Consider the following 14,564-nt stretch of genomic DNA (forward strand, 5'->3'; position numbering starts at 1 on the left):
TAAGTAGACTAATAAGGTTAGAAAATACCCCCATCTTTCAATTGCAAAGAACTGGAAGAATCAAGAGATACCAACAGTAGAAGAATGGCAAATGAAGATGATAGACTTTATGGAACTTGCCGAGCTGACAGCGAGACTACGCGACCAAGGAGAGGAAACAGTGCAGGAAGATTGGAAGAAATTTAAAATTTATTTTAAAAAATATTGTAATGTTTAAATTTTAGAGTCCCAAGGGAAGTAGTTATAGGTTATCGGTAGCAAGTAGGGTATAAGTGATATATAACTTAAAATGTATTAGGTAAATTATAGTTGATGATGAGTTAATAAGTAAATGAATAATAATGGAAATTTGATTAATGTATTTCCTGCTTGGCAGGGGTTTGGACTGGAGGGCCCTTGTGGTCTCTTCCAACTCTATGATTCTATGTATCTGCCAATGAACAACGGAAATGAAATTCAGAAGGGAGAGATCGGGGGAAGTCGCCCCAAGATGATAGTGGGAAAATGTGAAGATTGTATAAAATCTATTTGTGTTGTGTTTGTTTTTATATGTGTTTTGTTTTTCTTATAAAATGAATAAAAATATTTTTTAAAAAAGAAAGAAAATACCCCCATCTTTCAATAGCTTATTTACTACCTATTTTAGGAAATAACATGTTTCACATTTAAAATAAACTACTGATTAATCTGTGATTTGTAAAAATAGTAATAATACAAGTATACAATATAGCCAGAATAAATTGCAATTATTTACAAAACAAATTGCATCCTCCGTATAATATTATTTCTAGGCAGGGGAGAACCAGGCAGAGGGCCTTCTCGGTGGTGGCACCCGCCCTGTGGAATGCCCTCCCATCAGATGTCAACGAAATAAACAACTATCTGACTTTTAGAAGACAACCGAAGGCAGCCAAGCATGGAAGGCATAGCATAGCCATTGAAAGCCTTATTCTCCCTTAATTTCTCTAACCTTCTTTTAAAGATAATCAAGCTGTGGAGGGCATGCATGTGGGGTGCCTTACATGCCACCATGTTCCGTACATACCACATGTCTTAGGGACCAGGACATGGACCAGTTTACTTCCAGTCACTAGCATGGTACCTCCCTCCCCAACAGGTGGCTGGGTAGTGTCATCTGCAATCTTTAGCCATTCTATTTCACTTTAGTCCAGCAGGCTGAGTTCTTAAGACAGCAGGTGTGTTCCCTTATTTCTTAGTCCGTGCTCTTACACTGCCAGTTCATGGAAACTTTAGCTCAAGAATAGGGAACCTATGGTCCTCCATATTAGACTCCAACTTCCATCAACCTCAAAGCCACCATGGAAAATTGTCAGAGATCCTGGGAGTTGTAAGTCCAACAACATCTGTAGGGCATCAGGTTCCCCAACCCTGTTCTACCTTATAAAGTTGTGGCCTGCTTAAGCCCAGTTTTGTGCGGTTCTCGCCCTTACTTCATCCTTCCTTATGTGCTTCTTACTGCAGAAGCTGGACAGAGAGAAAACTAACAAGCTGCTGAAAAAGGAAATGGTTATACCGGCCAAGTAGAAAGCAACAACAAGGAAGAAACAGACCAAGAGAGAACTAGGTGACTGTCACATAACTGGGATTCCTTCATAAAGTCTCTACCCCTCTTTTCTCAACCAACCCCCTATGATTGGTAAAATAAAAAGAACACAAATTAGTTATTCCAGCTTTATTGCTATAACCAATCTCACAATAAAATGCACAATAAATTTGCAACTGCCTCCATCTGGCACATTGTTCATTTACCTGAAAGCAACAGGGCTCACATCACAAAATGGTAATTACTACATATTAGAGAGCGGTGTGTTGATTACCGTGCTTTAACACTATCAGCCCTTTAATCACTATCTACATGACTTCAAAACTATCACAGACAGTTTCAGAGCAGTGTACTGTAGCTCTATTGTGAAGTCAAAAACCTAACACAGCAAGCTGCCTTATACTGACTGAGCAAGCAGGCCATTGGCTCATCTAGCTCAATATTGTCCAAAGAAGCAACGCCAACCTGATGGCCTCCAAAGGATTTGGACTGTTGATGGGAGTTGTAGTCCAAAGCATTTGAAGGACACCAGCTTGGTAAAGGTTGGCCTCCAGGATTTTATACAGAATGTTTCTATCCTTATTTTTGGATCCCAGTGATTTAACCTGCAAAGCATGTGCATTGCCACTGAGGCTGAGCCATTTCGAAATGCTATTTCTGCATTCACAGATTAAGGAATTGTTTCTAGTTAGTGGCTTGCCTACAACAAAATTTTGGGTAGACAACTGTATGTACAGTAATTACACAACATGTATGTGCATAACAGCAAATTAGACTCAGGCTATTCCTGGAGCCAGAATTTGATCTGCTTCTCTTGACTCTTCAGTGCAGAAGCAGCTTGGACATTCCTTGAACAGCAAAGATGAAGCGGCAAGTGCCCATGTACACTCAGCCAGGAAACATCCCAAACAAAAGACTTCTTGTAACAGCAGCCTCAGTTCTACTTTTATAGGCAAAGCTAATCTGCAATAAACTATTTTGTTCAAGAGATGAAAATAGACAGAGGAAGAAACTAAAGAAACGTCTCTGTTGGAAGCTGCTTCTATTGTTTAATCTGCCAAAGATTGAAAAATAGTACACATCTGAATAAACAATAGAAAAATCTACCTGGGTGCAGTACATAAGAACATCCCTTCCGGATCAGATCAAAATCCTACCTATCTAGTCCAGCATCCTGTTTTGACAATGACTAGCCAGATTCACAATAGCATTCTCTCCACATGTGCTGGATGGTGCCCTATCATAGATTACTTTTCAAAATTGTATTTTTAACCACATAGTTTTTGACTATATTAGATTTTTGGCAAACATACCACATTCAAACCTTTCTGAGAAAATGTATTGATAAAAAAGCCTGCAGTTCATTTCTCATGCTGAACCAAGCACCAGAAGAGGCTCTTGGTTCTTGGCAAACGTAATCCCTAAGAGATAAAAATTTGATATTGTTCCTGCAATCATCAATTAGAATTATATTGGGAAATGGGAACCCATTTTTGAACTGGTTTCTTAGGTGGGCCATTCACATGGCTTTTTTTATAGAGGTAAGTGGCCACATAGTGCTGTCATTATTGTATGTTTAAAGGATTTCCTATGTTTATATATTGTTTTAATTTTTAATTAATATTTAATTAAACAATTAATGTTTTTAAATAAACCTCCCCCTTTTTAGCTTCTGATTTCCCTGTCAGGAAAAAAGAGTGCTATAAATACATTAATAATAATAATCCTTTCTCTTGATGGTTTCAGGTTCTAAAAGAGGAAGAAGCAGAAACATCTCTTTTTGAGCTGGCTACCATATAATGGTCTGCAAAGATATGGAGAGTCTACCAGCCAACACCATTTGCACACATTTATATGTTTCAAAAAAACACTTCAGAATGCTAAATCTAAACCTAAACCAAACTGTGTGAGAGAGATTTTTGTGGCTATTTTTATACGATATTTTCCTGCTTCTTCTCAACAACAATATATTGCATTTAATAAGAGTTTTGCCCAATGGGAATCAGGTATGCACTCATGTTTTATGCAAGAAACTGCCTAGATTGTTTGGTTACATGTTCTCTTAGAAAAGGGCTTTATGCCCAGAGGAAGTCAGAATTTACTCACTGCCCCTGTGGCACATAATTGTTTCAGACCCATCTGCTTTAAAACTCTGGAGTTCCCTATCTTCCCAATACATTTAAGTATAGGTTGATGGCTATTATTAAGAAATAATCTTAGTAAATGATCAAACTGCTGAAGAAGCTCGAATGTTTTACTTCCATGCAAACACACCCAGAAGTTTTTAAGCGGTAAAAAGAAGAGTAAAAATCCATATACCGGTAATTTCCAACCTCCAAATGTACAGAGCTAGCTACCATCTGAAACAAGTACCTACTAGGACTGCTAAACATAAAATTTTAATTGCCTGAACCAATGCAACTTGAAATTATTTGCTACAGCAAACAATAAATTGAGTAGAAACATAGACATTTATATTATTATTACGGTATTTAGAGTGGCAGATAAGTGTCCTGACAAGTTTACAGTTATTACAAGGCCATTTGAACAAAGTAGCTACACATTGGAAGACAAGAGTGCCTGCCGTGCTTTGGTCCACGGAGTCACGAAGAGTCGGACACGACTAAACAACAACAAGCTACACATTGTGCAATTTAGACTGCAATCCTATTCTCACCTACCTTGAGAATAGGCCCAAATGAATTCAGTGCGACTTTACCCCTTGGTAAAAGGTAAAGGTAAAGGGACCCCTGACTGTTAAGTCCAGTTGCGGACGACTGTGGGGTTGCGGCGCTCCTCTCACTTTACTGGCCGAGGGAGCTGGCGTACAGCTTCCAGGTCATGTGGCCAGCATGACTAAGCTGCTTCTGGCGAACCAGAGCAGCGCACGGAAACGCTGTTTACCTTCCCGCCAGAGCGGTATCTATTTATCTACTTGCACTTTGACGTGCTTTCGAACTGCTAGTTGGGCAGGAGCAGGGACCGAGCAACGGGAGCTCACCCCGTCGCGGAGATTCGAACCGCCAACCTTCTGATCAGCAAGCCCTAGGCTCTGTGGTTTAGACCACAGCGCCACCCGCGCCCCTTTACCCCTTGGTAGACATGCATAAAATTGCACTATTAAAAGTCCAAAGTATACGATCTGAGGAGAAGCCAGATGGGACATCCTGTTTACTTGTGCAAGATCTTGACACAAGATCACGTTCTTTCCCCTCCAAAAGTGTTTTTCTGGAGCAGGAGCAAGGCGTGAGTCATGTGACTCACCTGGGAGTGCATCCCGGAAGACAAGTGTCCCAGTTTTGGATCAGAAAAAATTGGATGGTAGGACACAGCAGTATGGGAGCCACTTCTCCATGCTATGATTCCAAACTGCTCTGGGAACATGCATATCACATGGGCAGGGCCATTTTGTTCCTTCCTATGTGGAACTGCTATCAGTAAGGGTTACTTTAAATATAAGGGGGAAAGCCTAAAAGACCAGGAGGGGCAAAACTAAGCACTGGAAGTGTTGTCTTTATAACAGAGCTTTGCTGATGACAATCTTTGTCTTCCATTCAGCTTGAACTAGCTTCCATCTGTCCAGTTTCTAACTGCAGCCAATAGATATAAAAACTATAGCATGCATTAGGTAAGTTGAACAATCAAAGTTGGGCTTCACTGTCCAGATGACATTCACTACAAATCCAGACCTGATAATACATTGTTTCCACTCCATTTTACTAATTATTCCATTAAACACAATGGAACGTACACAGCCATACAGGTTTTTGTTGGGTGTTTTTGCTTTGCTTTGCCAGTCAAATACAAGTTCACTGCAAAAGAAGCAGTGATTATAAGCATCAGGTTTAAAAACTAAGCAACAATTTTAACATTTTCCAAAACTGTGCTATAGCTATGCAAAAATTAAAATTCTTAGTACTTTGAACTTGAGCTAATTATGTCAATGGGAGTGAATAAGTGACATTTGCCCTTGTAGCAGAATGTTTATATACTGAAAATTTTAAAAACAACACTTGAAGCTGTAGTTGATTTTATTCAAATTGGGGCAGGGGAAAAAACACAATTCCCCCTTTCTTCCCTATTCACCATAATGAATAATACCTCCTGGTCATTATGATATAATACATACATTAAACAAAGAACTAAACAAAGAACTTTCACTACATTGTTTACATGGAAGTTCAGAATATATAGATCAGGCAAATGTGAGTTATTATTTGACTGTTATTTTGAACTGACATTTTATTTTGTTGGCAGCCCAAACAACTGACTTATTTAAGATGCAGTAGAACTTTGGGGAAAGTTTTGAGGGCTTTATATGGCTTTATATTTCTGAAACGCTTTTATACTTTTATAGCATCAGTACTGATGCAGAATAAACATGGTGGATGTGACTACTTCTTTCTGCAAGTTTTTTGGACTCTAGTAGAGCTGCACACCATCAACTCCTTGGAATCTCAACATACTTCATGCATTGTTCTACAGCATACACATTCCTAGAGAAACATAACGTCATTAACGTAGCCAAAGATATGGAATCAAATGCCAAAAGGGACAGGGTCTCCATTTCAATAAGAAAGTACAGTGGTACCCCTGGTTAAGTACTTAATTTGTTCCGGAGGTCCATTCTTAACCTGAAACTGTTCTTAACCTGAAGCACCACTTTAGCTAATTGGACCTCCCACTGCCGCTGCGCCATCACAGCACGATTTCTGTTCTTATCCTGAAGCAAAGTTCTTAACCTGAAGCGTTATTTCTGGGTTAGCGGAGTCTGTAACCTAAAGCGTATGTAACCCGAGGTACCACTGTACTATATAGCTCAGTCAACAGCTGAAAAATAAACAAATCTTCCAAAAAAACTGTCTTGACTTTACTTAAGTTATCAATGTAATTAGTTCTATTTTTAACAAGTCTTGCAAAAATATAAATAGGTAGCCACTAAAACGTAAGCTCTTAATGAAACAGGTTTTTTTGGGGGGGGGGAAATCCCAAATTAGAGTTGTTTTTAAGGAAAAGGGTAATTTTTCAGCACACATAGGGAAAAAGCTTTCAGAATAATTTTAAATAATGTCAGTACCTTTCCCCCAATAAACTGTGATTCAGCTAAATGTTACATTTTATTCTCAATTGCTGGAATAATCTGCAACAAAAAATGTGGGTAAAAATGGAGAAGGATAAATAATTTTTAAAAAAGAAAATACACCCCAGTACTTAGAATATAAGGACAAAGAAATATTTCTTTCAGATTGGACATATAGGACCAACATATTGTATAAAATGACTGAACACAGCTGGCAGAGTAATCCAAATTCACAGCACAAATTCAAGCTCTAAATGGCCCAAATCAAAAGACTACTCCAAATCTTTTAAACTAAGGGATCTTTTCAACAGTCTCATCCAGAAAACAGATTTAGCAACAGTGCTCACTGTAAGCAAAAGCTCACTGCAAAGTAAGCTTCTGTATATATATATATATTTTCTTTCTAGGCAAAATGTGAGTCTCAGTAACTCACCAAAACACAAACAAAAGAACCATATATTGACTTGGGAGGAAAAGAAAGGTGTGGGGATGAAATGAAAGCCTGTAAAGAAAGAGACAACAGGGTAATTTAAGTTACAGGTGGGTAGCCGTGTTGGTCTGCCATAGTCAAAACAAAATCGAAAATTCTTTCTAGTAGACATGTAATTTAAACATGTCTAAATGCTTAGTTCTGCAATGTTCAACTATATTGCTCTGTACATGGCTATTTAGTTCACCCCTGTTGCAATATTAAATTGACCTGTAATATTATTCCCAACATGAAATAACTTGAACTATTAAAAACGTTAAGCTTTCAACTATTGGAACATTGAAACAAAGTGGAAGAGCCCATAGCTCAATGGAGGAGCTCGTGCTTTCAATACAGAATGACCCAGCATGAAGCTCTATCATTTCCAGGAAGTTAGCCTAAAAAGCTTCTTCCTGAGACCTTGGGAGACCCACAGTTTGTCAGAAAACAATACTGGGCTAGCTGGACTAACATTCAGACTTGACATGGTGCAGCTTCATTTGTTGATAGAGAAAACAAGATAAATCAGTAAATAGGTTTCATTTCATAATGAGAAAGAGTACATTGGTCCAACCTTAGCCTCCGAAGAACAGGAGTGGTCCTTCTATTCATGGAAAGTCTGTTGGCAGAGTCCTGCTGGCAGAAGTGGAAGGGGAGGTGATTTTGCCAATTTCTGCCTCACCCTGCACCTTCTCAGTGTTTCAAAGACTGCAGAGTTTCTGAGGATGCAAGGGAATGAAGTGGGAACTGGAGGAAGCAGCCCTCCTCACTTCTGCTGGCAGGAGTTTCCTCTGCTCAGAGGTCCATTCAGCAAATGCTCCATTGAGCAGTGCCAAAGTCAGGATCCAAACAATATTAATTATCGAAATATACAGCACCCATAGAATTCTGGTCTCAAACTGGTTAAGCCATTTCAATAAGTCCTTGAAGGTTGCCAGGTTCCTCTTGCCACAGCCCATCGCATGCAGTCCGGCAGAGAAATTTATAGCCTCGCTTCTGAAGATAATCCAAAATTAATCCCCATTCACTCACATATGCAACCCAGAGTGTTCTCCTAAATCGTCCCATAAAGCACATAATAAGATGACCACACCTTCCCAGGTGTATCCCAGGCATGCCTGCAAATCATCCATTCACTTTCTACCTGTTCTCATTGGTTGGCTTACTTTAGGAGACTGTCATAACATGGACAACATCAATTGCCTACCTATACTGGGAGACTGAGGCTGGCAGCTGGCCCATGTTGGAAGGGTCCATCAGGCATGGGTTTCTGGGTGAGGCAATTACCACTGTCAAGCAGGCATAGGCTGGTGGGTCAGTAGTAGTCCCTAGGAGAGGGCAAAAAGCAGACAAGGGAAGATGGGAGTCAAGGGCAAGGGAACAGGGTCAAGCAGGTTGAGGGTGAAAAAAACAGACCCCTATTCCAGGACTGGAAATGATTCGACACAGAAAGGTTTATAGAGGATTCCTCTACAATCAAAAAACAGATCAGGGCGCTAATCAGGAGCTGAAAGATTCTACAGCAACAAGTCAAAACAAAATCGAAAATTCTTTCTAGTAGCACCTTAGAGACCAACTGAGTTTGTTCCTGGTATGAGCTTTCGTGTGCATGCACACTTCTTCAGATACACTGAAACAGAAGTCACCAGATCCTTAAATATAGTGGGGGAGTGGGGAGGGGTATTACTCAGAAGGGTGGTGGGAATGGGTGATAGGCTGATAAGTGTGGAAAACCTGTTGATGACTCTAAATGGCTGCAATTAGTCTTGCAGGGAAAGGCAAGGGGTGAGATGGCTAAAGATGGCTTTGTATATAGCCAGGCCCTACGTTACAGCCGCATCTGTTCCAACTCTACAGACAGAGACTCTCACCTAAGAGATCTACAGCAAACCTTTTTAGAACTAAAATATCCACCTGATGAAGTTAAACAACAGATCGACAGAGCCAGACTGATACCCAGAGAGAACTTGCTGCAAGACAGACCCAAAAAAGAAAATAACAGAACACCACTAGTCATCACATACAGCTCCCAAGTTAAAACAGTACAACGCATCATCAGAGATCTACAACCTCTCCTAGACAATGACAGTTCTCTTTCTCAAGCTCTGGGAGGAAGACCCTTCATCGCATACAAACAGCCACCCAATCTCAAACAGCTCCTCACCCACAATAATACAAAAACAGGACTCAACATGGACACTGGTACCAGAGCCTGCAATAAACCCAGATGCCAACTTTGCTGCCACATAAACCCGGATAACACCATTACTGGTCCCAACAACATCAAACACACCATCTCAGGACTATTTAATTGCTCATCTTCCAACATTGTGTATGCAATCAAATGCCAACAGTGCCCTTCAGCTCTCTATATTGGACAAACAGGCCAAACCCTACGCCAAAGGATAAATGGACATAAATCTGATATCAGGAATCACAAGACAGAGAAACCAGTAGGAGAACACTTCAATCTCCCAGGACATTCTATAAAAGATCTCAAAGTAGCTGTCTTAATACAAAGAAATTTCAGAAATAGACTGGAAAGAGAAGTGGCTGAATTGCAACTAATCACCAAACTTAAAACCATGGAGAAACCTGGTTTGAACAAAGACATTGGATTCTTATCTCATTATACATAACAAAGCCATCTTTAGCCATCTCACCCCTTGCCTTTCCCTGCAAGACTAATTGCAGCCATTTAGAGTCGTCAACAGGTTTTCCACACTTATCAGCCTATCACCCATTCCCACCACCCTTCTGAGTAATACCCCTCCCCACTCCCCCACTATATTTAAGGATCTGGTGACTTCTGTTTCAGTGTATCTGAAGAAGTGTGCATGCACACGAAAGCTCATACCAGGAACAAACTCAGTTGGTCTCTAAGGTGCTACTAGAAAGAATTTTCGATTTTGTTTTGACTATGGCAGACCAACACGGCTACCCACCTGTTACAGCAACAAGTGTTATTTTTTTAGGCCTTCTGAACTGTTGAAACGTGCTGCTGCACACACATTCTTATTCAGAAGTGGCACCTGTCAGGAACTTGCAAAAATGAGGAATAATCAGTAAGAAGAAGGTGGGGGGGGCAGAGGGCTTTTACTTTCTTGACAACCATCATGCTCAATTCTCTGACCAGGCATTTCTTTTCTGATGGGGCTATTTCAAGGATTGAATCCCTCCCCAGTAGCTCCATTGCAAGTGAAGAAAGGTCACATTTAAAATCAACAGGGCAAAAGTTAGCTGAGAATCACTGAGGCTCATTGATTAAGGTGACTTAAATGGAACAAACTTCTTTCAACCAGAGTTTATACAGCTGACAGCATCCTATTGAACATAAGGCATCCTTTTGAATTCAGGATTACCAACTAGTTTATTTTCAAATTTCAATAATCTTTGCAGGTCCATTGTTTTGGGGTTTAGAAAAAAAAGTAACAGGACTGTAAAAATAAGTTAACAGACTGATCCTATGCATGTCTACCTAGACACAAATCCCACAGAGTTCATTGGGATTTTCTCCAAGGCAAGTGTGTGCATGGGGTTGCAGCCTACAAACAAGTATTATCCAAGTAAGTTTGCTAGCATCTATAAGATGATTAGACGATCTTACATGCCTGTGTTGATTAATGCTGTTATATCTTTTGTAATTTGCTCTGTAAACTGATTTTACAGTCATATAATTCTTTCAGATACACACACTTCTTTCCAAGTGCTGATTTTTATATGATTAACTTCATTTACTGGCAGCAAACAAAGGCAGCAATACTTTGGTAAACATAGTGGTAGGTGCCTGGCATGTCTGAAAGTGACATGGGAATCTCTTTTGCTTCTTCTGTACCTGCATTCAGAAATCCCCTGACACCAGTCCCAGTTTTTCCTACTATGTTTGATGTAATCTGATTTAATTTGAATAAAATGCAACCTAATTTATTATGTCAGAAGAATAATGCATGGCATATAACTTAAGCAATGTTTTCAAAAGGTAATAGAGTCAATGTAGCACAACAGTCACATATTATATGTGTGTGTGTGTGTGTGTGTATCCCCATTCATATACTTAAATGCTACCTTATTTATTTTTTCATGCCTTACTCTGTTTCCCTGTTGTCATCTTACATTTGTAAAAAGAAAAATGACTTAAAGAAATTAAAGAAATCAGAATGTCAAATGGTTTACCAAAGGCAAATCATTGTTTTCTGAACTGCTAACCTTTTAAAAAGAGTTTTTCTTGTGGGCAATTTGGACTTCAGCAAAGTATTTGACACAGTATGTGAATTATAACATATGGTATGACATTTTATATTGTCAGATGTAAGGTCTGAACTTGGGGCAATAATAATATGCCAGTCTACAAAAAACTCATAATCTACAAATGACAGAGGAATACGGAGATCTGAAGATCTGAGGTCGATCAAGAACAAATAAACAAATAATGGAAAAGGCATCCAAGGCATTTCCAAGATGATGAGTGAAGTATTATATTTTTATACAAGAACACTCGTAAAACGATAGGTCTAATTTGGTTACTACTGTGATGTTGATAGAGGATGGTGAGAATGAAGCTCAGGACCCTCTGTGCAAGTTTCCACTGATGGAAAAATTAGTGCTGCTAATTTGGCGGCAGCAGGGGAACAGGTTCTACTATGACAGACAGCTAGCATCCTTTCAAGCAGGTAGGAGGATAGAATCTGTAGTTCTTCCACAGGCAGTAGCCAACATAGGGCCCCAAAGCAGGGTGCTCAAGGGATGTGATGGAGTCGAGCAGGTCAAGAATCCAACAGAATCCAGCAGATCCTGCAGATTCAGTCCTGACTACTGGTTCACCTCAAACTGCTACTCATGAACCAACCCAGATAACAGGTTAATCATGCAGTAAACTTTCAGGTTCATGGGAATTCATGAACATCCTCACTATTTTGCCATAAACTGTGTGCGTGGGTAGGGCAGGGGATATTTCAATAGTTGTTTCAATAGTCTGGGGGGGGCCTGCTAACTAATATTTTATTTTCTTATGATAGACCCTTTCTCTTTTTGCCTGATTTGTCTTCTATCTGTTGTGCTTAGTTTGTTTGGTTTTCAGCTATTATTTATTAATTATATACTGCTCTACTACCAGTTAGTACCCAGAGGTGCTGAGGGAGGGTCAGGGAGCAATCAAGTCTTAAAGAATAAACATACAATAGATTTTTAACAACACATAATATGGGAATGATATCACAGTCCAAAAAGAATCTTCCCTAAGATCATTATTACTGACCTTTCCTATGTCAGATTTATACTACAGTGGTATGTGCCATAGGTGACCAGCTTCATCCAAGTTTATTTTCCCCCCGGGTTCATCCTATAAGCCACCACAACCACCATGGTCCTGATCTCTTCTCTGGCAAACTAATCCTGATGATCAACAAACATGGGCTGAAGAAATCTGTATAGCTCTGACCACACCACAGAGGATGGAATATGGCTTTTAATGATAAATACAGCAGCTTCTACAGACTCCTAAAGATCTCAATTAAAAGTTTCTGGTTGTCATGGTTGCAGCGGGGCGAGGGGAGGGATCCCAAAAACATGTTCACAGCTTTTGTCAAAAAAACGTAAGAAACAGAGAAAGGGTGTCAAATGGGCAAGCTGGCCTAAGGCTAGAGACCCATAAAGCAATCACATCATTAGCAGGCACAGCAGCACAATTGCCTTTGAAAGCTTTATTTTGCACTTTAAACAAATAAAACCATCAATGAAAGCCACAAACATCTCTCCCCCCCCCCCCCAGGCCTGTGTTGCTAAAGAGCACTCAGCCACTACAAGGCTCAAGCCCCAGCAAGGTTTAACTCATTTCTGTGATCAGTAACTTGCCCTGTCCAACACAAATGTATAAAAGTTTGCCTGAGCCACTGTCCTTCTCAGCAGGTAGAACATAAATGCCCCAAGGAGAATCTAATGGCCATTGGGTTGGATAGCTTTATTTAGCACATCTATTGCCCATATTGTATATGGGACACGGGTGGCACTGTGGTCTAAACCACAGAGCCTACCCTAGGGCTTGCTGATCAGAAGGTCGGTGGTTCGAATCCCCGCAACGGGGTGAGCTCCCATTGCTTGGTCCCTGCTCCTGCCCACCTAGCAGTTCGAAAGCACGTCAAAATGCAAGTAGATAAATAGGTACCGCTCTGGCGGGAAGGTAAACGGCGTTTCCGTGTGCTGCTCTGGTTCACCAGAAGCAGCTTAGTCATGCTGGCCACATGGCCCGGAATCTGTCTGCGGACAAATGCCGGCTCCCTCGGCCAGTAAAGCGCCGCAACCCCAGAGTCGTCTGCGACTGGACTTAACGGTGAGTGGTCCCTTTACATTTACCTATTGCCCTTCCAGCAGTCCCCCTACCCTTAACCTGTGTCCTCTAGATGTGATTATCTTTTTTAGTGAAAGATCAGGAAATAAGATCCATGTTTGCAAAATAATACTGACTATGAACAGGTTGCTAATGAAGATAAATAATGAGCGTGCAAAGCTTTACAATTAGAATTTTATTCTAAATCAAATTTAGGTTAACTAAAGAAAAAAGGCTAAATTACAAATCTAGAAAGCTAAAAAGCCTGCCACCTATATCTCTACTTACTTTAAACAGTAATTGAGAATGAAATTAGTTTTATGAAGAAATGAAGTAAAGATACCTCATAGAAACTTGGGTAACACAATACCACCATGGAAACTGAAAACTTAAGCAGAACTTGATGGGATCAGTTGCATTTTATAAAGGAGATGTTCTCAATCTATGGAGATAGCGGATGATGTCCATCTAACTTCTGCTCAAAGTACAGTATGCTCATTGAAATGAATGGACTTCATGGGTCTATTTGAGTATGACTTAGTTCACAATCACCCAGTGGGATTTTGGTAAAAGATTCTAGAGAACCAGTGTGGTACAGTAGTCAAAGGGTTGGGTTAACCCAAGGAAGACCCATGAAGACCATGAAGTTCACCAGGTGACCTTAAGTCATTCATCACTTCTCACCCTAATATCCAAATAGCCTTGTTTACAAGATAAGCATGTATATTGCCTTGAGTTCATTGGAAAGTCTGCAGTCAGAAATCATGGATTACATTGATTACATTGTGAATTTAAAAAATCATTAATGGGGAACTGTTGTTTCACCTAATTTAGGTGTTGATTCACTAAATGTTTATTTATATTCTTTGTTTAGGGTCACATCATTCTTATTGGTTTGTATCTAGAAATAAAATGAGTCCTTCTGTTAATGAAAGAATCTTTGATCTAGCAGAGGCATCTTCCAAGAGGAGAAGAGATGAGGCCAATACCCTTCCACCTCCCATGTCATTTTCCATGCTGTTCTGAGTGAGTGCGAAAATCACATTCCCTTCTTTTCATAAGTAAAACCATTCTGCAAACAGAAAGGTACGATTGGGTTCTATCCATTATTTTTGGCTGTAATCCTATA

The 14,564-nt window shown here is 39.9% G+C and overlaps 1 protein-coding gene across 10 annotated transcripts in view; it reads right to left on the reverse strand.

Moving 5' to 3' along the window:
- NPAS3 (neuronal PAS domain protein 3) overlaps positions 1-14,564 on the reverse strand; it is a 629,290-nt gene that overhangs the window by 481,364 nt on the left and 133,362 nt on the right. For 4 of the 10 annotated variants that reach the window (XM_033143794.1, XM_033143841.1, XM_033143803.1 and 1 more), the window contains one exon: positions 8,321-8,441. The exons of the other annotated variants lie outside the window; for them this stretch is intronic. In XM_033143794.1, coding sequence (XP_032999685.1) covers positions 8,321-8,441 — 121 coding nt within the window. The remainder of the gene's footprint in view (positions 1-8,320; positions 8,442-14,564) is intronic. 10 annotated transcript variants of the gene reach the window in all.

Source organism: Lacerta agilis, chromosome 1 (genome assembly GCF_009819535.1).
Source record: "Lacerta agilis isolate rLacAgi1 chromosome 1, rLacAgi1.pri, whole genome shotgun sequence".
In the NCBI taxonomy this organism is placed as follows: Eukaryota; Metazoa; Chordata; class Lepidosauria; order Squamata; family Lacertidae; genus Lacerta; species Lacerta agilis.